The sequence below is a fragment of the Diabrotica undecimpunctata genome, chromosome 8 (genome assembly GCF_040954645.1).
Source record: "Diabrotica undecimpunctata isolate CICGRU chromosome 8, icDiaUnde3, whole genome shotgun sequence".
Lineage (NCBI taxonomy): Eukaryota > Metazoa > Arthropoda > Insecta > Coleoptera > Chrysomelidae > Diabrotica > Diabrotica undecimpunctata.
Genome location: NC_092810.1, coordinates 17108628 through 17134160, shown reverse-complemented (window position 1 = coordinate 17134160; position 25533 = coordinate 17108628). Strand labels below are relative to the sequence as shown.

The 25533-nt window shown below is 33.6% G+C and overlaps 1 protein-coding gene across 3 annotated transcripts in view; it reads right to left on the bottom strand.

Moving 5' to 3' along the window:
• The window catches only part of fru (sex determination protein fruitless), a 191359-nt gene that overhangs the window by 98344 nt on the left and 67482 nt on the right, over positions 1 to 25533 (bottom strand). For all 3 annotated transcript variants that reach the window (XM_072539739.1, XM_072539740.1, XM_072539738.1), the window contains exon 4: positions 23328 to 23445. In XM_072539739.1, coding sequence (XP_072395840.1) covers positions 23328 to 23445 — 118 coding nt within the window. The remainder of the gene's footprint in view (positions 1 to 23327; positions 23446 to 25533) is intronic.

Here is a 25533-nt window from a genome sequence, read left to right as displayed (position 1 = left end):
ATCGTCTGCAAAACTTAAAGTGAAGAGATGGGCATTATTGATGGGTATACCCATTCCTTGACAGGACTGTTTCCAATTTCTCAGGGCTATTTCTACTATTTTTAGGGCTATTTTAGGCATCCCTGTCTAAGCCATTTAGTGGCGTAGATATCTTTTGAGAGTCAGTTTTACATAAGATACGTTGTTTGTGTACCTACAGTTCGCCAATGATTTATATTTATAGGAACTTATATGGTGATAATAGGTGAACAATTAGGATAATAAATTGGAGATCAATTATGTTTCTCCACTTTATTGTAACAGTTCATTTGGTATGTTGTAGATTGTGGATTACAAAAGAGTCGATTGGCCTCGTAGATCTTTACACACTGTGACCGATAAGATCTTTTGTGTATATCCTATATCTATAATCAGTCCAATAGATCTAGGCTTCTATGGAAGCCTGTTATCGGTTTAGAAGAGATACTTGTTACCAGTATGTTCGAACGGTTCTTCTGTATTCTCGAAGAATATACATTTTACTCTGTCCAGTGAGAACACGGGTGATTACTTATAGTTCCGTATTCTGAAGCTCCAAGAGTAGGTTGTGGTAACCTTTTTGCTTACTTTTGGCCTTGAATATTTTTCCAGTAGACTGCACTAAGTTATTTCCCATTTTCTGATATCTCCACTATGCGGGTTTTTGATATACCGCAGAAGGTTCTGGTCTGATAGAAGGAGTGTTTGCTCCTTCTTTAGCAAGACTATCACCCATCGTATTACCAATACTTCCTTTATACCCGTTTGCAGGTCCAAGCTGTTACGACTCATAAGATGTAGATTTCAGAGCATTTAGTACAGCATTATTGTCTAAGGCAATAAATATTTTGGCTAAATTGAGGTGTTTTTTCAGATACTCTTTCAGAATCGATTCATGGCGGTTCTGGTTGTAATATTGAGTATTTCCTACTGTCATTCTGGTATTAGGATCAGTAACTCCTATTCCTAGCCCCTTTTTTGTTCCACCTTAGCAGCACATCGCAGTAAGTATAGGCCTGACAAGCGTTATATATGACTACTGCATCATTTTAGGTTTCAGACCCCATATTTTTTTGGTATATAGGAGAACGCTGTTCCATTCATGGTAGGAAGTTGAACTGTAAATTTCCTATTCATGAATGAAACGAAATAAAAAAAGTGTCATTCTATTGAAATTTACTGAAAGTTCTTCTTTTGAATACCAGGTTAAGGCTCCTTGAATACGATCAGCAATGATGTTGTCATGCTAACCAGTATAACTAAATCGTCTACTTAGCCCAAACCATGAAATTCTTCCTTTTTAAGTTTGTTAAATGATCGTCAACCACTATCAATTACAGTAGACGTGCTAAGATTCCTCCTTGAGGAAAACCTTTTATTGCTCTTATAGTGGCCGATTGATCTCCTATGGAGGTGATACAAGATATATCTACATATACCTTTTTCTCGTCTGGTAATGGTAATAGACTCAAAATGAGGTGTTATCAAATGCCCCCACATAATAAAACTTCTGAAAATGCAAGACATCTATTGTGGATTTGCCTGGTTGATAGGCAAATTGTTCTTCGTGAAGAGGTATACTTGACACGTGTTCACTTCTTATGTAAGTGTTTACTATATAGTCTTATGTAAGGTTAGACTAATAGATCGATTTGACTTTGGTTTCTCCCGAGGGCGTTTGCCGCTTTTAGGAATAAAGCGGATCCTAACTAGTCGCCATTATTTTCTAAAATAGCCTAAGAGGAAACTCGTTTTGAATATTTTTATTAGTAGGTAGGTAGGGAAAATACCATCCTACCCAGAAGATTTGTAGTGCTTAAAACCATTGATAGCTCCTTCGATTCTATTCTATGTGAAAACATTTTTCGCTAGAGTCTTTTCTAGATTTCATCAAGCTCAGTCCTTGCTTCATCTTCAATAAATATTGAACCAGGAAACTCTTTGGATTGAGTAATTAAAGCAGTCCAATGTCATTAGAGTAGTTTTTTTGAGATAACTTTTTGAAGGCGCACCGCGGGGGCTAAATTGGTGATCCCTTCGCAGAACTGTCTCTATGTGTTTTTTTAGACCTTTGTGACTCGGCGTTATATTTTTTAAGAGCCTTTTTAAGGTAATTCCAATTCCAATTACCTGAACTTTTGGCTCTATTATGTGGTAAAAACTGCTAGTCGGAGCAACATTTTCTGAAATGCTACATTCACGTCATGAATCTCCTGGAGGCTTTCGAAATGTGGGTGTTTAAAAGGAGAATCCTTAAAATTCCCTAAACGGACAATAAAACCAGATAATATAAATAGAGAGCTACTGCAAACAGTGAGGCGAAGGAAATCAGCGTTCATCCAGAAGGTCACATATTTCTGAATTCCAATTACCAATTTTTAAAATTGATTATGGAGGGGAAGATTAAAGGAAAAAGAGGCATCGGGAGAATGAAATACTCGTGGCTAAGGAATATAAGGGAATGGACACTTTTCAGAGCAGCACAAGATCTAAACGAGTGTTCCAGAATTGTCACCAACATTCAGTAAATGAACAAGACACCTTAAGAAGAAGATCCTGTTCGGTTTTTTTGATATTTGGTTAGACGTGTAAAACCTATTCTATTACAAGTAAACGAAATTACAGTCCACCGCGTTTCAATTTAATTCTATTTACCAGTGAACCAGCGAAGAAGTGAAGACAAATCAGTGTTTTCACATTCTATTATACAGATCCCTTGTGGAACATGCTGGATCCAAGGATTCGCTACCGTCGAACTGCACCACAAATCATCAACTCTCATATATTATTTTGGAAAAACAGGAGAACTACCGCAAAGGTTATCCGAAGGATTATTGGAAGTATATCGCGAGAGTGGACTGCAACATCTAATGCCGAAGGAGGATTATCTAAGTTCAAAGATTCGTCTGGATAGACATTTTTCATAGTAGAAAGACGATTCTTACGAATTTGTTTAGGTTGAATACATGGCTGTTCAATTTCTTTTCAATTCAAATGTTTGCACTCAGGTGCAAAAAAATCGATCCATTTCTTATTTATTTGAAGTTGTGTAATTTTAGGGACATTAAATTACGTATGTAAATTTAGGTGTACCCTCGTATACGAGAAATAAAATAATATTTTTATTATTGCTTTTTATATTTCTTAAAACAAATTGGTATTTCAGGTTTTTGTCAAAAAGGGTCTGAAGCAAGTAGATATTTATTGAATGTTGTTTTTAATTCAACAACCATACTAGTGTAGTGATTTTATTTTCAAAACGTGTTATATTTTTATTTAATTATCCTTCCTAAATGTCTCTAACTCCGACAGATGCTGCAAGGGCAGTGACTTTAGTTCAAGATGGTCGTAGCCAATATTATGCAGCTGAAATGTTGGGTGTTAGTCGATCTTCGGTTCCAAGAGCAGTTCGGCGTTTTAGCGACACCGGTAACTTCACAAGAAGACCAGGATCAGGTCGTAGAAGGGTAACATCCGAAAGAGATGATATATTTGAAATATAATTTGCCAGTTGAACTGGCAAATCGTCTGAGCGAAGTGAGAAATGTGGATGTAAGCAGATGGACAGTTCGTCGACGACTTGTAGAAGGTAATTTATTATCCAGAAGGCCAGCCCTATCTCCAATACTATCCATAGAACATCGCAGAGCTCGCTTTGCTTTTGCAAGAGAACATGAAAACTGGAGTGATGCAGATTGGAGCAATGTATTGTTCTCAGATGAGTCCAGATTTTGTCTAAGGTCACCAGACGGCCGAGAAAGGGTTTGGAGAAGACACGAAGAGCGACATTTTCAATGTAATATTGCGGAAAGAATAAGTTTATGGGGGGGGGGGGGGGCTCCGTTATGGTTTGGGCTGGTATCAGTTCAGAAGCCCATACTGATTTAGTTATTGTAGATAGAGGTTCTATGACTGCATTCATTGGACCTAATTTTATTTTTATGGACGACAACGCGCGTCCTCACCGTCCTAGAATCGTCAACCAATATATAGAGGAGGTGGCAATTGTCCGTATGAACTGGCCAGCTTGCAGTCCCGATCTCAATCCCATAGAACATCTATGGGATATGATGTGAAGATGTCTTCGAGCACGAGTACCCCGTCCAAACAACTTGGCTGAACTTGATATTCTTTTGAGTTTTGGCGTATGTCTCTATAAATAAATGATTTTTTTGGATAATCTGTAAAAATTATTTTAATCTAACATATACTTTTATATATATACCTGATTTAAAACTAATATCTTCAAACGTTTTCTTTTTTCAGCGAATAATACCCACGGATCGATTTTTTTGCACCTGAGTGTATTTCACAAAACTAGGTTTTGACTTTTGACTGAAAAGTTTTGTAGCCATTTCAGCAAAAGTTTATTTTGTTGTAGTTGACTGATCATCAGTCGATAAATCTTCTGACTCTAAATGTGTTCAGTTTTTTGTCTCTTGTACGACTTTTATTGGCTGTTTTCATTGGCGTATATTTTATTTTTTTACTGCTGTTATAGCACAGATTTAAGGAAGCTGACAATTTTCATTTATCTTTTTTTACCTAACTAAACCAAACTAACCATTCTTTACTGTTGTAAACTCTTAATGTTTAAGTTTATGAAAATTTAACGATACGTCTTATTATTAATAGACAGAAAACCGACAGTTTAAACATACAAAAAAATATGGTATAAAATGCGTAAGGTACAAAGCCAAAATTGGAAAAGAATAAAGAGTTTTATTTAAAAACATTGCTAACATCATCTACCCGAGTTTTCGTCAGCACTAATTACGAATTATTAGCAAACAATGAGACAAAAAATCAAAATGTATCTATCCGAAGATTTTTGAAAAACTTTATATTGATCAACTAAAGTATGCATTTAAGTCCCTATTTTATATCAAAGCGAAGACATAACATTGTAACCGGTTTCTGTACATTTACTAATATTTGAACATTACATATAACTTGACTCCCAACTGACTATATCATGTTCTCTGTGTCGAAAGTTTAATATACTTCAAACTTTCTAAACTCCTTACCAGTATCAATTTAATTAACCCAATTCATTTCTGTCTAAAATAGAGAGTTTGAGCCAACGGAAAACGTTATGAGTGTTAATGATTAATAGTGACAGCAAAAGGTAAAATAGTGACAGTATGTGCACCCCAAGAGCAGTATAGAGTATTGTAGACATAGAAAAGGAATATTTATATTATATAAGTGAAATATAGAATAAGAAAAGGAAAAATACCGCTATAAATTTACTCAACATTTTATATAAACCAGTAAATATGTTGAAGTTAATTATTATTGAGTAATTCTTGCGTTTATCTGATTTGAACAAATATTACTTGTATAGCAAATATCGAGGTGTTTTCATATATTAGATTTAAGCCAAACAACACGTTCAGCCCTGGTGTTATAATTTTTTTTCTTGTCCATTGGTCAGCATTTTATTTTTTGTAAATAAGACGGGAGTCGTGGATGCCTTTCCGCATTTCTGATTCATTTCCAACAAAAAAATATTTGACAATCGAGTTATTGCACAACATTTTTGAGGCATCACATTGATGCCTCGCTGTCCGAGAACTATAAATTTGTTTGTCTGGACAGCAAGGCATTTACGTGATGCCTCAAACTTGTTCATTTTTGTATGAAGCGACGGAAGTATTTGACGTTATATTCTGAGTCATTTTTTGTTCGGTTCTCTTTGCGTACGGTTATTGCATGAGTATACTATAAAATATTAGATTACACGAATTTTTTCGATGGATTCCTACGAAAAAGAACAGAAAAGACTTGTACGAAGAGCTTATGAAGACGTAGGAGTGGACGACCCTTATGCAAATTCTGGATCATCAGATGATTATATACCCAGTGATACAGAAACCTCGGATTCTTCCGAAGAAATTCCTAGGAAACTGAGAAAATTACATGGCATCAGTGAAGTACCGGACGAACGCAATCTTGCAGTGCCAGGGCCTAGCGGTATACCAAAAATACCGTTACGTGCCGTTGAAAATGAGGTAAGTTTTACTAAACTTTTATGTTCATTCTGGAAAGTCATACCTAATTTCTGTTTAGGATGACGTGATACAACAGACAATAGAAACTGCAATTTCTGCATTTGCTATTGTCGCAGAAGAAGATGAAGGGGAGAGTTCAGATTTATTATGGAGCGAAGTTGACACTTCTAAGTTGAAAAATTTTCCGCAGATTATTCTGAATGTTGGGGTAAGACTGGAATATTACAACAATTTTACAGAAACTTCTTATTTCTTTTACAAACTATTTGTGACTGATAACTTGATCGATTATATAGTTGATCAAACGAATTTATACGCAGATCAACAGATAAATGGTCGACCTTTTGTAGCCAAATCTAAATGTAAACGTTGGATACAGAACTCCAAATTTACTGTGGAAAAGATAGTCAGGGTGGTCAAAATGCCTCTTTATCTGTTGTTCTATCACTTATGGAAGGGTTGTTAGATAGTATTCGTACTCTCTTCACAGATAATTATTATACGAGCGTCACCCTTGCTCATACACTGCTAAGCCGTACAACTCAGCTAGTAGGCACTGTTCGGTCAAACAGTAAAATGAATTGTCCCGAGGTTGTCAAGAAAAAATAAAAAAAAAATGAAAAAATTGCCCTACAAAGTAATTCCGGAGTTGTAATGTTAAAATGGTGTGACAAAAGGGATGTCTTGATGATTAGTACAAAGCATGAGGATGAATTGTTGAAACGTCTACACAAAAGCAAAGAAATTGAAAAGCCCAAAATAATTGTTGATTACAATGATTCAAAATCCTTTATTGATCTCTCAGATCAGAAAAAAGCGTATTCACATTGCTTGAGACTAAGGAATAAATGGTAGAGGAAATTAGACACAGAATTATTGTTTGGTAGTGCCTTGTTCAGTTTAGCTGCCTGTCGAACACTGTACACCGTACTGTGAACACTGTACCAGTGCCTACCTACACTGGTACAGTCTTTAGAAGATTAACCACCTTCTTCCGGCAAAAAAAAAACAGTATCTACTGTAAAGTGTATGTTTACTTTTTGATTTACATTAAAAATGAATGTGAGAATGGAAACACCTTGTATTTGCTTTTTACGTTATTTTAAACGCCACGTATAAAGTAATTGCGTGAATTGCTGTATGAAAATACGATTATATTCAAAAAAACAGTTGTTCATATTCATCCTAAATGCGGTATATATCCTTCTATATTTACCAATAAAACATCCATATTCCAAATACCATTCTACTATACAAAAAAAAAACTGAAATTCAATCCACATTACACTGAAACATTTGTTTGTGTTAAATATGGATTTAATTACTTAATTAGATTGAAATATTACAATAGAGCAGGTCAGACAATTACCGAGTAAAAAATAACTAGTAGCAGGTAAAACTGAAAACGAAATGCAAATTCAAATAATAAATATTTAAATTAATTATTAATGCGGGATCGTTTGTCGAGATTTTTTATTAGTCCAGTGTACCACGGTAAAAATATGGTATCACATCCGATTTCCATCAATAAGCATCGATTTTGATGAAATTTTGGAGTTAACCTATATTCAAACCTTAACTTAAAATCTACTCTATGCCAAAGACTGCTTTTATCGGACTTGGGAATGGAATCCAGCCCAACTCGGGAGTCCGTACTATTATATGGAAAATAACTTCGAAGAGATCGAAAGAATCGATTGAAATGTAGATTTTAAAAAATGAAATATATTGATTTTTTTTTGCTGTGACAAAATAAAGGTGACTATTTCATATTTAATGAAATATATTTCAAAAAACACTCAACAAATAATTTTTTTAAAGTACTTGAGATTAACATGAAACTTTGTAGAACTCTTTAGCATATGAACTAAGCGAGTTATGATAAAAATAAGGTCGATTCATATTTTTTTCGCGAGAAAAAACAACAATACTATCCTTGCTATTTTAGCCTAGGGAAATAAGCAAAAAAAGGAACCTGTTTGTGACACTGAACCCGCCAGAAAACGATAGTTATTTTGAGTTGTATGAACCTCTAAAAGAAAAATCGATATGTTTCCTGCAGTGGGTTTTTTGGAATTAGTTATTAACAAATTAAGGTCAAAATTTGATAAATTTTCACTTTTTTCGTCTATCAATAAAAAGTGAATTATTTTAAACAAATTTCAAACAAATAAGTCAGAAATTTCGGTTTTTTATCAATCTTATTAACTTTTTTAAAAATAAACTTAGAATGTTCATATTACACGGAAGTAGACCTACAAGTTCTTATGAACAAAATCACGTATTACAGTCAACAATATGGACTCAATATAAACGTTAAGAAGACAAAGCTTATGATAATGAGCAAGAAAAGAATAACATAAGGTCAACTCTACGTCAACCAATCCCCTGTAGAAAGAGTGACGCACTACAACTACCTCGGCACCATAATAAATGAAGAATGGACCAACAACCAGGAGATTAGAGCACGCATCGGAAAAGCTAGATCCACCTTCAATCGGATGGGGGCCTTCTTCAAGAGTCACAACCTCTCTCTTGATACAAAAGTAAGAATGCTGCGATGCTACGTCTTCTCTGTCCTTTTTTATGGTGTTGAATCGTGAACCTTGAACGAAGATATGTGCAGAAAACTGGAAGAATTTGGGATGTGGCTATATCGGAGAATGCTTAAGATCCCGTGTACTGACCGAGTCACAAATGAGGAGGTCCTCAGAAGAATAAATAGGAACCGAGAGGTACTGACCACCATTAAATTTGGAAAGTTACAATTCTTCCGACATATTATGCGAAATGAATCCAGATATGCTCTCCTTCAAGCCATCCTGCAAGGAAAAATATTTGGAAAACGAGGTCCAGGAAGAAGAAGAACATCTTGGTTAAAGAACCTCAGAATGTCGTTCAATACAACATCTGTGCAGCTTTTCCGCGCTGCTGCAGATAACATAAAGATTGCCATGATGATCGCCAACATTCGTAACGGATAGGCACATCAAGAAGAAGAAGACACGGAATGTTGGGTCTGGTAGTTTTTTGAATATGATCAAAACTTCAAAGCGATTAATCAAATAATTTAAAAGTTATTTTAAATTACAGTAATTCTGTGGACAGATTTATATTATTATTAAAAAGAAATGAAGAAAAACGATTGTAAATATTGCAAAACTATTTTGCAAACATATGTCGATTTTTTGCTTATCAACAATTAGAATAACTCTTTAAGTGTTGCCTACACGAAAATTGTTTTTTTATATTTGAAAAGCTTGCATTTTTTTACAAATTTAATCACAGGAAAAGTTGTTCCAAGATAATTTGGGATGAAGTTAGTTCCCTTTTTTTAAAATTGACAGCAGCTTTGTTTATAAAATTTGAGATATCTAATTAGCTTCATTTAAAAGAACATACTTTAAACTTTAAAATTTTAATGTGAAAATTTTGAAAAAGATTGCCATTCAACGGAATCGTCTACAAAGCTCAAAATAAAATTATCAAAATCGGCCGATTTTGAAACTCACAAGAGCGATGAATCGGGGAGAGCTGTTAATTATATCTCTGCTTATTGTTAATGGATATTGACGTTTCTTTTTTTTATTTTATATGCACTTTTCGCGTAACCATCTAAATTGTTTAAACAATTTTTGTTTTAATTTTTTTTTGTTTTTTTATTACTATTTGACGGAATTTTTATCGTAAAACATAAATATTCTTCAATAATCTTCGTATAAATAAAATTTTTTCAAATAAACTAAGTTTTAGTTCTTGCTAAACATGCTAAACGGGTGAATTTTGTCGAAAAATGTCGATTTTATACCGACACGCTGAAAAGTTTACCGAAAATTTTCCATGGTAACCTATTTATGTATAACAATTTTTAAATAAATGCTAAAGAAATGCGTTTTTCGCTTCGAAACCACTTTTTAATAAATTTAGTTATTTTAAGACGAAAGTTATTGTTGTGGTTTTTATGTAAAATGTTTACTTAAGGCGTAAAATGCAAATAAACAACTAAAATAGTCGAAACAAGCCAATTCTAACGTTTTTTGAGGCCATTTTTTTAAAGGTTGGACATCAAATTTAAAAACAGAAAATATGAAATAAAAGCTTAAGTCAAGTAGTTTAAACATGTGTAATTCCATTTTGATTTTTTATTGTAGCAGTCAATTTAAAATATCCATAAACAACTTGATGCGTATTTTGAAACTAATGGACTTATGCTTTCACCTCAAATTGTTCGGTTTTTTAAATTCGATTTCCAACCTATTGAAAAATGGCCTCGAAAAACGTTGAAATCGACTTTTTTTTGGTAGTTTTAATTGTGTTTTTGTATTTAAAATAAGTCTTTTACGAAAAAAAAAACAAACAAACAAGAATAACTTTCATCTTAGAATAACTCAAAAATTATTATAAACAAAGTAATTTCAAAGCAAAAAACATTTTTTTATAATTTAAAAATCCAATTTTTATTCCTAAACCAATACATAGAAATAATTGGATAAATTGTTTTTTTTTCATGAAGTCTGTTATAAATAATTTATTTACGACGTTTATTGAAAAGTATATATTAATCATAAATATCTATGTTTTACAATAAGGATTACCTAAAATAGTACAAAAAAAATAAAAATAAAAAATTGAAAAAAACATTGTTTAAACAAAATAGATGGTTTATTTAAAAATTTATTTATTTAAATAATACATAAATTCGTAATGAACGCTAAAAGAATACACAAATTAAAAAAAAAAAGAAACGTCGAAATCCAAAAGCAATAACCAGAGATCCAGTTAACAGGTCCTTCCCCCTCCATCGCTCCCTCGAATTTTAAAGACGGTCGATTTTGAAGACTACATTTTTAAACTTTGTGGACGATTCCGTAAAAAAAACTAAATTCGTCCCAAATTGTCCTAAGACAACTTTTCTTTTTTAAATTTGTAGAAAAATGCAACATTTCCAAATATGATAATATAATTTTCCTGCAGGCAATAGTTAAAAAGTTTTATTTTTTGTTTAATTGTTTATAAACAAAAAATCCATATGTTTTTGCAAAATGATTTTCAAATATTTAAAATCATTTTTTTTCATTTTTTTTTGAGACCCAACATTCCACGTAATATGAAGATTCTTTTTAAAAGAAGAAGTTTATTTTTAAAAAAGTTAATTAAGTTTACAAAAAAAAAACGAAATTTCTGACTTATTTATCACAACTATATAAGCAACAAATAACGAAAAAAAAAAAAACATTTAAACACGCCATTTTGAAGGTTTTTATATGACTTATTTAAGTTTATTACTCTTCAATTTGTTTCAAATGCTTCACTTTTTGCTGATAGGCGAAAAAATTGAAAATTTGCCGTTTTTTGACCTTAATTTGTTAATTACTAACCCAAATCTAAAAAATCGACTGCAGAAAAACATATATTCTTGTTAAAAAGGTCCATACTACTCAACTGTCATTTGCCGGCCAGGTCAGTGAAAAAAAAAACACGAAAAAAACCTTATTTCCCTGGCCTATTTCTACCCTAATTGCAATTAAACGTTATTAATTTCAAATTCACTTTATCTGAGCATCAGTAATGGGATCCAAATAAACAATTTAAAAAGAATTATTTTGAAAAAAATTATGGTTACAATGAAAAATATTTTTGACATTTTTAAAAATACCTACCATCTTATTTTCAAAATAAGTACAAAACTATCGAAGATACATACAATTTGCTATTGAACAAAAGTTGGGATTTTCTACAGAAAATACTGTTTAGCAAATTTGACGCATATTAGATAGTTTTGTCCTTTTTAAAGTAAAAAAAAATGGTATTTTTAAAGATGTCAAAAACATTTTCACTGTAACCATAATTATTTTCGAACTTATTCATTTTAAATTGTTCAAAATTTTGCATCCCCTTAACGATGCCTAAATAAAGTGAAATTGAAATGGATAACTGTTAATTGCAATTAGGATAGAAATAGAAAGAAATTTTTCAATCACGAATAAGTCTAAAAGGATTGATTTTTCGAAAAAAAAAACTCTATAGAGTATTTTTTGCTGAAAATATATTTTCTATCGATGTTTGCGATTATTTTCAATATAAAGGAACCAACTCCCCAGTTGGGGGTAAAGGTGAAAACCCTCCATCCCAAGGTAAAAGCACTTCGGCATAGGATGGATTTTGCTTGTTAACGTATTCCCTATTTAGTGTTAAAATTTGCGAGAAAATCGATGTATGTTGATGGAATTCGGAGATAGAAAACTTTTTACCCTACACTAAATTAGTGAGACGTTACAGTGGTCTAAAATTCGAGATTTATTATTATGAAATCGTAAGTTTGGCTGAATATGTGCTCCAAAGATTTACATCGAAATAGACTGGGTAGATGAAAAACTTTCCAATTGTTATTAAAAAAATTCTTGGATTTTGGTCACACAACGGCAGGGTCTGAATTGATCACGTTCAATTGAACTATTCAGAAGCGTAACCAACAAAATTATAATTGCCAGAATGATTTTAATATTTTCCGTGTAAGATATACTCCACTAGAAAACATGAAAAACGAAGTGGTCAAATCAGGAGACACTAATGCCATAAATAAAATTAGGGATACCGTATAGATGATGATTTCTGATGATTTCATGTGTTCATTAGAGGAACGGGGCAGAGGAAACACGCAAACCAGGCTGCAAGGTTATAGCTAGTCCGCAGGCTGGTGCAGAGAAACACTTATGCAGTCTTGCATTGTGCAAGAGAAGTTAACATGGCTTTTTAACTTAAGTCAATCAATACGTGCAAAAATAGTCAGACTCTAAACTAGTATGGGAATGCTGAGAAGAAGACGACAGACTGACGGAACATAATAATATCACACTGGTATGGGTTACAGGTCATCGGAGAAGCCATGGCAATGATGAACTTAAACAAGAGAACCAGCTATAAAATAATTCGGGGTAAAGCTCTCCAAAAGAGTAACAAATGCACGGAAAAATGCCTGAATCCGGACACAACTCTCTCTTTCTCACTGGTAAAAGTATACCCAGTAAAGTAAATGGCAAAATCATCAATTTATTGCATTCTGGAAACTACCAAGTGATATCAAAAACATATGGTTCCAAAAGAGGTTAGTCTTTGTATGTGGGTATATTTTATTTTATAAAAACCCTTAAAAGGGCAACATTACAAGCACGAACGTTTTCGGAACAACTGTTCCATCATCAGATTAAAATACCTAAAATAAGTATAAACCATTTAATTACAGCAAACGTGGTTTAAAATTTTAACTAAGGTTAAAAACAATAAAATGGTTATACTTACAGGTTACCATGCCTGAGCCACCAAAATATTTGGGTAAAAACCCTTTAAAATGAAAAATGTTACCAAAGATTGTACATGATGTTGATAATATTATATGATGTTTAATATTTTAATTAGATTTTACTTCAGGTAACATACACCCATGCTTAAGTGAGTTCCAGTGTCCGGAGAGTAAACCTCTTCAAACGGACTACGGCTGGCAACTGATTGATGAAATACCCATGAACGGTGTCAAAAACAAAATGTCAATGAACCATGAAACAGTGTTAGTTAAACATTATATTACTACAGCCAAAAGATTAAAAAACTTTGATGATGTTAAAATGATAACAGCAATCCAGGTGTTGGGATTTAAAAATTTTTCTATAATTATTTAATATTGGATATAAAAGATGTAAATTACTGGTGTTGTTGAAGGTCATGTTTAAGAGGATGACGTATGCATTAGGCAGCTTATGTTACTCTTTATCGTATGGAGTGTGGTCTAAAAGGTGTAATTTGTGAAGAGTTAGCTGAAATATATGGAAATGTCCTTTTATGTTGCTTACATCTAGGACAAGGAAAAATAAATAGTATATATTTGTAGCTAATGTAAGACTTCGTATGTAGATGAAATTGTTTAATACTGCTAGTATCGTAAAAATTTTTAATATAAGTGAGTCCAATAGATTGAGAAAAAGGGATTGAAAATCTTCCGGCTGAAGGAATTAAAGTTATAATATATGTGATTAAATTTAAAATTTTTTTTTTTTTTTTTTGGAAAGACAGATCCACAGAGACCTGGCAGGAATAAAAGTAAATGGAATGACTAAAGAATAAAGGAGAGTGGGTTAAAGGGAAATGAATGAGTTAATCAACAAAATTAGAGATGATAGAGGTCCTTCATGCTTAAAGCATCTAGCACCCTGAACAAAATATATTTTGGTTATATTAAATTCGATACATAAAAGCCTGAAATTTTATTTGTGAGTATGGTGTACTAAGTTGTTGACTAAGAGAGGGGGGAGCAATGGTTGATTAAAGGTTTAGGTAAAGTGGGAGAAAGTGAATTCTGATGAATTGCTGGATTGTGTTTAAATGTTTACTGAGTTTAGAACTAATGGGTGGATGGTAGGAGGACTAAACCTTTAATCAACCATTGCTCCCCCCTCTCTTAGTCAACAACTTAGTACACCATACTCACAAATAAAATTTCAGGCTTTTATGTATCGAATTTAATATAACCAAAATATATTTTGTTCAGGGTGCTAGATGCTTTAAGCATGAAGGACCTCTATCATCTCTAATTTTGTTGATTAACTCATTCATTTCCCTTTAACCCACTCTCCTTTATTCTTTAGTCATTCCATTTACTTTTATTCCTGCCAGGTCTCTGTGGATCTCAGTCTTTCCAAAAAAAAAAAAAAATTTTAAATTTAATCACATATATTATAACTTTAATTCCTTCAGCCGGAAGATTTTCAATCCCTTTTTCTCAATCTATTGGACTCACTTATATTAAAAATTTTTACGATACTAGCAGTATTAAACAATTTCATCTACATACGAAGTCTTACATTAGCTACAAATATATACTATTTATTTTTCCTTGTCCTAGATGTAAGCAACATAAAAGGACATTTCCATATATTTCAGCTAACTCTTCACAAATTACACCTTTTAGACCACACTCCATACGATAAAGAGTAACATAAGCTGCCTAATGCATACGTCATCCTCTTAAACATGACCTTCAACAACACCAGTAATTTACATCTTTTATATCCAATATTAAATAATTATAGAAAAATTTTTAAATCCCAACACCTGGATTGCTGTTATCATTTTAACATCATCAAAGTTTTTTAATCTTTTGGCTGTAGTAATATAATGTTTAACTAACACTGTTTCATGGTTCATTGACATTTTGTTTTTGACACCGTTCATGGGTATTTCATCAATCAGTTGCCAGCCGTAGTCCGTTTGAAGAGGTTTACTCTCCGGACACTGGAACTCACTTAAGCATGGGTGTATGTTACCTGAAGTAAAATCTAATTAAAATATTAAACATCATATAATATTATCAACATCATGTACAATCTATGGTAACATTTTTCATTTTAAAGGGTTTTTACCCAAATATTTTGGTGGCTCAGGCATGGTAACCTGTAAGTATAACCATTTTATTGTTTTTAACGTTAGTCAAAATTTTAAACCACGTTTGCTGTAATTAAATGGTTTATACTTATTTTAGGTATTTTAACCTGATGATGGAACAGTTGTTCCGAAAACGTTCGTGCTTGTAATGTTGCCCTTTTAAGGGTTTTTATAAAATAAAATATACCCACATACAAAGACTAACCTCTTTTGTTATACGTGGTATACAGCCAGCTACAGGAATTATTTTCCTTGTGAATATGGTTCCAACTCCCTGCATCTGTACAAACTGGTACAAAGCTCCAGAATTCTACAATGGGTATCATGAATAAATCTAATAAGCCGATTGGCTGTAGTACTACAGAATTATAACACTTGTAAACATTCGTTTGCTTCCAATGCTATTTTTATGTAAACTAAGGGGAAATATTTTTTTAAATAACCAAAAAATCTAAGTAAAAGCCTGACTTGCTCTTTAAAAAGTTGTGTAAAAGCTGCCGAGCCATCTTTGATATTAATTTAGAATTATTTGCGGGAAAATTCAGACACATGCAATCGCTTAGATTTAGAAGAAACGTAAAAAAGAATGTTCGGTTAAAAATATTCCTACACCAAATTAAATGTACATGATTCCTTAGTTTAAAAGAATTGTTTTCGGGGAAGACTTTCATGTGTGTTTGTAAATAGTCAATTCGTCGATGCTGTCGTTTCCTTTTTAGGATGCCCTAAAACATTATTTTGTTATTTCCAAAGTTTAATTGGCACAACTTACCTTGCAATCTTCTTTCACGTTGTTATCACTTTTTGAAAATACTTACTGTTGTAATAAAGTTAGTAACCGACTGTAGTAGAACTGTTCAAAGTGATCGTTTATATAAAAGAGTGCATATAAAGCCTAATATAACATCGTGGTAACTATAGTGTCCTTGGTAACTATTTACAAAACAACCGGTTCTTAAGTACATGTTCGTCCCCACATCCCCAAAAGAAAGACGATTCCAGATCAATAGAAAAAGTATGACATATGTACATAAAAAATGACAAAAAACATGCCAACAAAACTATAATCATAAATGTAAAAAAGATAGTCTACAAGGAAAATAGGTTGATTTTTTCAGAGTACACTGTAATATATTTACATAATAAATATTTACTAGCTAATATGTAAAGGAAGTTAAAATCATAAACATAAATCGTGATATTTCAGGTTCAGTTTGATAATACAATTTACTATTTTTATTTGAAATAAGCCACAATTTTACTTTAAAATGAGTTTATTTTGAAGTTTAGATTCCATGTCGGAACAGTAAAATTGTGGCTAATTCACAATACAAATAATAAATTGCGTTAAGGTGACATAAGAACATAACTTCAGAACAGTTAGATAACAGTTTTAAATCTCTCCAAAAGTACCAGCGTGCCCTGTTGAGTTCCAAAGTTCTTTTATTAAACAAAGGCTCCCATGTGCAAATATTTGATATTTCTGTAGCTTCATTGGTTTCATCTACCTGTGGTATAAAACTGGATATATACACTCAGATGCAAAAAAAACAAAGGAGAAAATTTTCGTCAAATTCAAAGTATTTCAATTTTTTTTATTTTTAGCCCCATTTTGATGATTTTTTTAGCACACTGTGTATAAATTTATAAATTTTAATTTGGTATAGTCAGTTTTTTGTTAAAATTTTATATTTGACTTATTGTACGGGGGTTAATTAAAACGTGGATTTATTATCCTAACTTTGAAACATCCTCTGGAATAATTGCGTTTGCGAATTTTAGTAAAACCTTATTTTTCGGTTGCAACCATATCTCCTAAGCATTGTGTTTTTTGTTTCATGTAAAAATATGCCTTGGTTCATTTTTTAGAGCCAAATTAATTTGCCACCCATAATTTAGGACTTTTTTAATTATGATTATTTTGGAGTTACATATTTTATAATCGGTTAACCCCAATAATAACACATCTGAGGAAATAAAAAGGCGAATATATATATATATATATATATATATATATATATATATATATATATATATATATATATATATATATATATAAGCGGGGATCCTACAGCTTCTGCCGCTTCCCGCATTTCGATCGCCATCTTTTTCTATCTCTCCAGGTGTCTTCATCAATTGCTTTATCTTTCATGGTTTCCATAACACCTTGTATCCAAGACTTGGCTGGTCTTCCTCGTTTCCTTCTATTACTTGGATTGTATTCCATAGCTCTTTTTGGCCATCTGTTGTCGTCCATCCTCTGTACGTGTCCATACCATATTAACTGTCTAGTTTCTATTCTTTCAGAAGTTGTATGTACTCTATCTGTTTTTCTTCTAATTTCAGAATTAGGTATACGTTCTACTCTTGATATACGGCAAGCTCTTCTTAGGTAGTCCATTTCAACCGTGTCAACTTTTTTCTTTCCTTTTACTGTCATTTGCCAACATTCTGCTCCATATGTAAGAATGGGCTCTACAATTACTTCGCCAAAAAGGCGAATAATAATTGCAAACAGGTGTTATCATGGTCTATCAAAGTACTTAGCTAACAAACGTCTGTCTCAAAAAACTCGTATAAGGCTGTATAGAACACTGATAGTCCCCGTTCTCACATATGGATCAGAGGCATGGACGCTAACGAAAACAGATGAATCCGCTCTATCCATTTTTGAAAGAAAGGTGCTACGCAAGATATTCGGAGCGGTCTGTGAGAACGGAATATGGAGGCGTAGATATAACTTTGAACTGCAGAATATCTACAAGCATACGTTTGGTGGTAAAGATATTACCACTATAATTAAGCGAAACCGCCTGCAGTGGGCAGGACCCTGAGTCAAACATGATAAAAAAGATTCTAACAGCGCAACCCGTGGGAATGAGAAGACGAGGTAGACCAAAGCAGAGGTGGATGGACGGGGTAACACAAGCAACTGGAAAATGCAAGCGAGGGACAGAACAGAATGGCGTAGAAAGCTTGAGAAGGTCGAGGCCCTCTAAGGGCTGTAGCACCAAGATGATGATGATGATATTTTATAATACGACGAGGTGGCTTTGGTGACTGTTGTCATTATGTCATATTGACACTTACATTTTGTTTACCTATGATTGATCATGGTTCTTAGTGTCGAATATTGTGCGATGATCGTTTTACACGAGTCAACGCTTTGCGGAATCGTCATTTAACAGCGGTGCAAAAAAGAAATCAGCTTCAAGAGGTTCGAGGCAATAATGTAAGTGAATTTACAGTTCGTCGAAGATTACATGAATTTGATTTGCAAAGTTGCAGACCAGCAACTGAGCTCAGATTACTTCTTCGGTACAGAGTGGCTAGACCACAATTTTCCGGAGAACATTTACACTGGAATTTAGGACAATGGAGTACTGTTCTTTTTACGGATGTGTCGAGATACTGCCTTCACCCATCAGATGGGAGAGAACAAGTATGGCGTCGAACTGGAGAGAGATTTGCTGAGTGCGCTTTCAGTCCCCGCGTTAGCCATGGAGGGGGTTCGGTGATGGTATGGGCAGGAATATTCCGAGAGGCGTACACTGAATTGGTATTTATTGAGAGTTCGTTGACTGCACACCGGTATATTGAGGAAATTTTAGCGAATCACGTAGTACCCTTTTCTCAATACATCGGCGATGATTTTCTATTAATGCAAGATAATACGCGACCCCACTCTGCAATGTGTCACGCAATATTTAGAGGAAGTTGGTATTAATAAAATAAACTGGCCAGCGTGTTCGCCAGATCTGAACCCAATAGAGCACGTTAGGGACATGCTTGGTAGAAATATTAGAGGTCGCGAAGTCGCACCAGCCTCAATTAACGAACTTCGCTTGGCTCTAGAAGAGGAATGGCAAAACATCCAGCAAGATGATATTTGCAACCTCATAAACAACATGAGCTGACGTGTACAGGCAATGATAGAGGCTAGGGGAGGCAATACAAAGTATTAAGTTATGTTTTAGTACTTTTTCTTTGTTATTTGCGTACTTAGATAAGTTACATTTAAGTTGTTTTTTTTTATGTTTTGTTATTGTTATAATTGTTCATTAAAACCAAGATCATGTCGTTGCTTTTAATCATTATTTAAATACAGTAATTGTGGGATGTCGATATGACACCCCTTCGATATCAGTCACCAAAGCCACCATCGTCGCATTACAAATTAATACAAAAGAAAATGCCATGGCAAATTAAAATGGCAGTCATTTCGCTCCTAAAAATGAACCAATCCATATTTTTACAACATAATACTTAGAAGACATGGTTGCAACCGAAAAGCAAGGTTTTACGAAAATCCACTAACGGAATTATTCCACAGAATGTTTCAAAGTTAGGATAAAAAACCACCTTTCGATTAACCCTTTCGATTATATTATAAATTAATTTATAATAAGTCAAATACAAAATTTTATTAAAAAACTCACTATAATAAATTAATATTTATAAATTTTTACACAGTTTGCTAGACAAATCATTACAATAGGGCTAAAAATAAAAAAAAAAACGAAAATAAAAATGCGAAACCCAGATCAAAAGAGCTCGTATCAGGCTGTTCATATTTCTTTCTAGGACTTTAAACTCCCCATCTCTCTATTCCTCTAAAAACCTTCATAGAACATTCGTTTATTTCACATCTTCCTAAACTAAATAGTGTTGTACAGGTACCATTTATTATTTTACTAGATATTTAAAACCAAATCAATGCCATGTCTCTTTGAAATTCTTAAAATCGGTACGCCCACTTGATGCGTAGTAAAATTACTGGAATACTGGAAACTATATTAGTATGAGACGTAAACTCGACTGTAAACTACGTTTAAAAATCACGCAGTGTTCATCCATCTGTTTCTCTCTGAATACTTCTCTCTGCCGATAAACAAAATTTTCAAAGTTATTCTTAGTTTTGACGAATAATTTAATATTTCGTGGAATTACTACCACCAGTTTTTTGTTCTCCTTAGTGCACGCATAAAATATTTATTGCTCTAAAACCAAAACCGCACTTAACACTCGAAGTCTATAAATTAGGAGCCCATAACAGCTTGAACCTGCAAATAGTACCTTAAACAACTGGTAAAGCCCTTAAAGTAATTTTGTTATAGCTGCCAGACTAGAAAGCAATTGCTGGTAACGAGTATCGGACCAGAATCCTTCTGAGGTATTCCAAAAAATCGTATCGTGAAAGATCTTCGAAAATAGGGAACGGAACTTCAGCGCTGGAATAATTTCTCAGTGCAGAAAGTATTCCAGCCCAAAAACAAGCCAATAAGTTATTAATTTTTGGTTTAATTCAGAAAGCTGAATTCAATCAGGTGTGTTCTCACTGGATACTGTTATGTCAGATTCGATAACGGCTGAACAAATCATCTGTACGTTAACACATGGAAAAGATTTTTTTCGTGTAAAAAACGTAGTTCTGAAGTGAATCATAGGCTTTTAAAATCTAGCTCTATTGGATTAAAACATAGATGTGGGGTATATTCTAACGATCCTCAGTGAGTAAATGTTCGTGGAACCAAACGACCCCTTTGAGATTACAATCTCCACTATAGTCATAATAAAATACTAGAACAAGGACATCCGTTTAAAGATAATTCTTTGTTGGTTTTGCTGTTGGCTTTGTTTTGCTTTTATTGAGCGTCTATTACGAGGTCTGGCTATTAAATACCGAGACTGCGCGCGCAGAAGGCGTCCTATAGGGGAAGAGTGGGAAACGAATGCAGCATTGGATAGCTGGAAGTGTCTACTCTTTCAGTACAAAAACAAGTTTTTGTTGCTGTAATGGTATTTTTTCTGTAGAGGTTAGAAAAGAACGTGTTGCCGATAACAATGTGTGACGAAAAACGTGAGCAACGGATTAATGTGAAATTTCTCGTTAAATTAAAAAAAACTCCGACTGAGTGCTATAATGTGTTGAAAGAGGCCTATGGTGAGAATTCTCTATCTCGTGCACGTGTTTTCGAATGGTATAAACGGTTTTCTGAAGGTCGAGAGAGCCCAGGTCGACCTGTCTCTGTTTCAACTCCGTAAACAGTGACCAAAATAAATGAAATTGTGCGCGGAGATCGTCGTATGAGCATTCGGATGATTGCTGTAACTGTAAATGATGATGACTGTAAACGCCGATAAAGAAACTGTCAGAAAAATTTTACATGACGAATTTAACATGAAGAAAGTCTGTGCGAAGTTGGTCCCAAAAAATTTGACCTCTGACCAGAAGCTCGTCCGTCAACAGATCTGATCAGATCTTCTTGAAAGGTTACATGAAGAGCCTGAATTAATGAAAAACATCATCACTTGTGATGAAACCTGGATATTCAAATACGATGTTGAAACTAAGCGATAATCCATGCACTGGAAAACTCCCGCATCGTCAAGAATGAAAAAAGCAAGGATGTCGAAATCAAAATTTAAAGCCATGCTAATCGTTTTTTCGACATTAACGGCGAATGGGTTCCAGAGGATCAAACTGTAAACCAAACTTACTATTTGAAAGTTTTGGCAGCGCTGCGAGAGCGAGTTCGTAAGAAACGGCCGGAGTTGTGAAAAAATAAGCCATCTCGCACCAGGACAATGCACCTGCCTATAAGTGCTCGAACACCCGCCGTACTCGCCTGATTTAGCACCCTGTGACTTTTTCCTGTTTCCGAAGATCAAGTCTGCCTTAAAAGGAATCCGGTTCGAGTCGATGGAAGAGGTGAAGCAAGAAACGGCGGAGCTCCTAAAAGCTCTAACAAAAGAAGACTTCCAGCATAGCTTTGACCAATGGAAAAAACGAATGGAACGGTGTGTGGCGAAGGAAGGGGAATATATTGAAGGAGAGCATTCCATTGTAGAATAATTTTTAAAATTTTTTTTTCATAAGCAGTCTCGTTATTTAATAACCAGACCTCGTATTATTTAATTGTTACACGAATGAATGTATCATGGACATAACTAGTGGTTACTTTTGTTTTATATCAAAAATATCGTTTGAGTGCATTTAATAATCTAATCTGAGGTTTAAATTTGAGTGTATTGTTTTTATATATAAAATTGTCTTATCAGCGATAACCATATAATTTTTACTTCAAAATAGTTGTTTCCTCTCCTCCGAGATCCTCAAAACCACACATATAGAGTCCAAGGCATAAACATAAGATCCTTTATTTTGTTCAATCACAAATTAGTTCATTAATTTGTAATCTCACATTAATCTTAATTTTCTGAATTTGTATATTTTCACCGTGTATAATTGTGAAACATTCATTTCCTCGGTTCAAATTATATTTGCCAGCTTTCAAAAGTCAACGGTTTTTGTTCTATGCACAAGACAATACACTTATTTGATGAATCGTAGCATTTTAGTGAGATTATAAATATAGCTTCGGGACTATTTAGGGAAGCAGTCAATTATAAATTTTTACCGCAACAACAAAACTATAGTTTAATAATTCAGTAGCTGTCAATGACTATACGACTTCAACATTATATTTTATCATCGTCGATCGAGTAGAATCCGACACAGGGAATAGAAACAATTCGAATAATTATATTCGAATTTGTACAATTTTGAATTTTGGACAGATCTAATATGTCAAACGAGCCCGTTGTGTACAATATAATTCAGAACACATTGGTTCTAGGATAAACTATCGCAAAACAATCAATACTAACCCTTAATTTATCAATATTTATAAACTTAAAATTATTTAAAAGTTTTTACTGACTCCGTAAATAATTTCAGTGGCTCAAAATCAATAATCAACCTATTGCTTTCCCTCTCTAATGTTAGAAAAAAGTCAACAATACACTACGAAAAATTAAAATCTACAATGACATGCACTGTACACTATCGCAACTTACCGTCTATCGTATCCGTTATTTCGGGGGGAGGTATGGGAGGTGTTTCGCTGTCAGGTAGCTCAGAAAGCTGCTGCCCCATCAACTTCACATCGTCCGGATGAACGCTCACACTTCCACCCTGTTGGAAAAAATTTATTAATAGTTTGTTAAGCGTGTTTTTCCTCCCGGTGACTTGATGCCGGTGTCACAACTGTCTAACATTTAAGTTGAAAGTAAAACTTGGTGACTTAGTTTTGCTTGCAACTTTTTATTCTACTATTATGTGTCTATTCGCTCCATGCGTGACTGACGCGACACCTACCGTCTTCATCTGACAGTTTTGGACATACCAATTTTCAGGTTAAACATATGACATATGTTTGACATTGTTAAATACATGAGAAATTGACAATTATTAATAATTAACTTTTTAATTATATTTTTTCAGTTTATGTACAAAATAAATGTAGTATTAAAAACTGGGTTTCTCAAAATTCATCATAATATTTTTTTTCAACCATAAACGGAAAAGAAAGGGAAAAATCTAGTAGTGGCAAATCAAGTTTTTGACGTTTATTTCACGTTTTTCACATATATTTAAAAACAGCAATAGTAAAAGTTATGATATAAAAGCTAAAGTCATCAGGCACTCTGCAGTTAACTTGAAGCCTTATAAAATATCATCAATTGTGTCATATTTCGCCGCTACGCACGCTGGCATCGTTTCAAAGTACCCCTACCATGGTCACGCACGGAGCGAATACATATTTTATTAAAATTTACCCAAAAGAAACATCAAATTGTGCTTCTTTTTTTTTCGAAATATGTGTCTCCACTGGTAGTGGTCATTTTTAATATTTTTACATTGAGGACAATATTAGCTACAGTAATTAAATTGTATAGCTTTGTGTTTCTTAAAAAGGTTAATACATTTTTATAGTTGCTGCTGTTTGAGATAAGAACGTCTTTTAGGTTGCTACCAAGATTGTATTTACGTCTGGCCGTTAGGTAGTGTTGACAGTCAAAAAGTACGTGTTTTAAGGAAGTCATGACGTTGCAGTACTGGCACAAAATCTGGTTGCTGGAATTCATTAAGTGTCCATGTGTAAGGCGTGTGTGTCCTATTCTTAATCTCCGAATAATAGATTTGTCCTTTCTTTTCATTGGAAGGAGCTGGTGGTAGAAAATATTTGACTGGAGAACGCTTAACTTGGTATTGCTTCTTGTTTAATGATCATTCCAATGGCCCATTATTCTTTTGAGTGTTCTTTTTAGATCTGATGATGTTTGAATCTTTGTTGTTAAGTTAAGAGAACAGGCTTGTTTGGCTGCTAGATCGGCGTTTTCATTACCTGGAATACAAATGTGTAATGGGACCCACAAAATTGTTACTGTAATTCCATTAGTTTGAAAACGATTACATATACTCTGGATTTCTTGAACTATTGGGGGATAGAATGTAAGTCTCTAATGGAGTGAATCGATGATAGGGAGTCAGTACAGACTGCTATAGTTTTATTATCGTTGAGTGGATTTTTCATAGCTTGTAGTATTCCATATAGCTCTGCAGTATAAATACTGCAATTGCTAGCGAGTCGAAATCGGTTGACAGTAATTGTAGCTATTGTAACAACACAGCCAACACCTTCTTCACTCTTAGATGCGTCAGAGTAAAGGATCTTATCGAACTTGCATTGCTGTAGTATTTCATGGACTCTTTGTTTGATTATGGAAGGTGATATTTCATTCTTATTATATTTGGATAATTCGATATTAAGATTCGGAAGTTTGCATCTGCATGGAGGAGTTTGAGGAACCCTGAAAGGGGTGGTGGACAACAGATTGATATATTATCTAAATAAGGAATTAACATTTGTATAGTAAACAGAACCATTCTAGAATTAATAAATCCGTAAACTCATTTTCGTCCAGTTCGAAGCCCAGATTGTGTCCAGATCGAAGCCATTTTACAGTTGCTTCTATTATGACAGAAAAAATTATTTTCACGTTCAGAGCGTGTGTGAATAGCCGCTCCGAAGATCCCTTTTAGGGTGAAATACGTATAAGCGGATACACAGACGCACTATGCGTGAAATCAAAACTTAACTGTCCTTCCTTTTATTCCGATATGCTCTTTATGAGTACAAGAAACCAATTCGCTAAGGATTTTTGCTTGGTTGAGGAGATATGTTGTGGAATGGAATTTTAGATTCCCCATGTCTCTAAT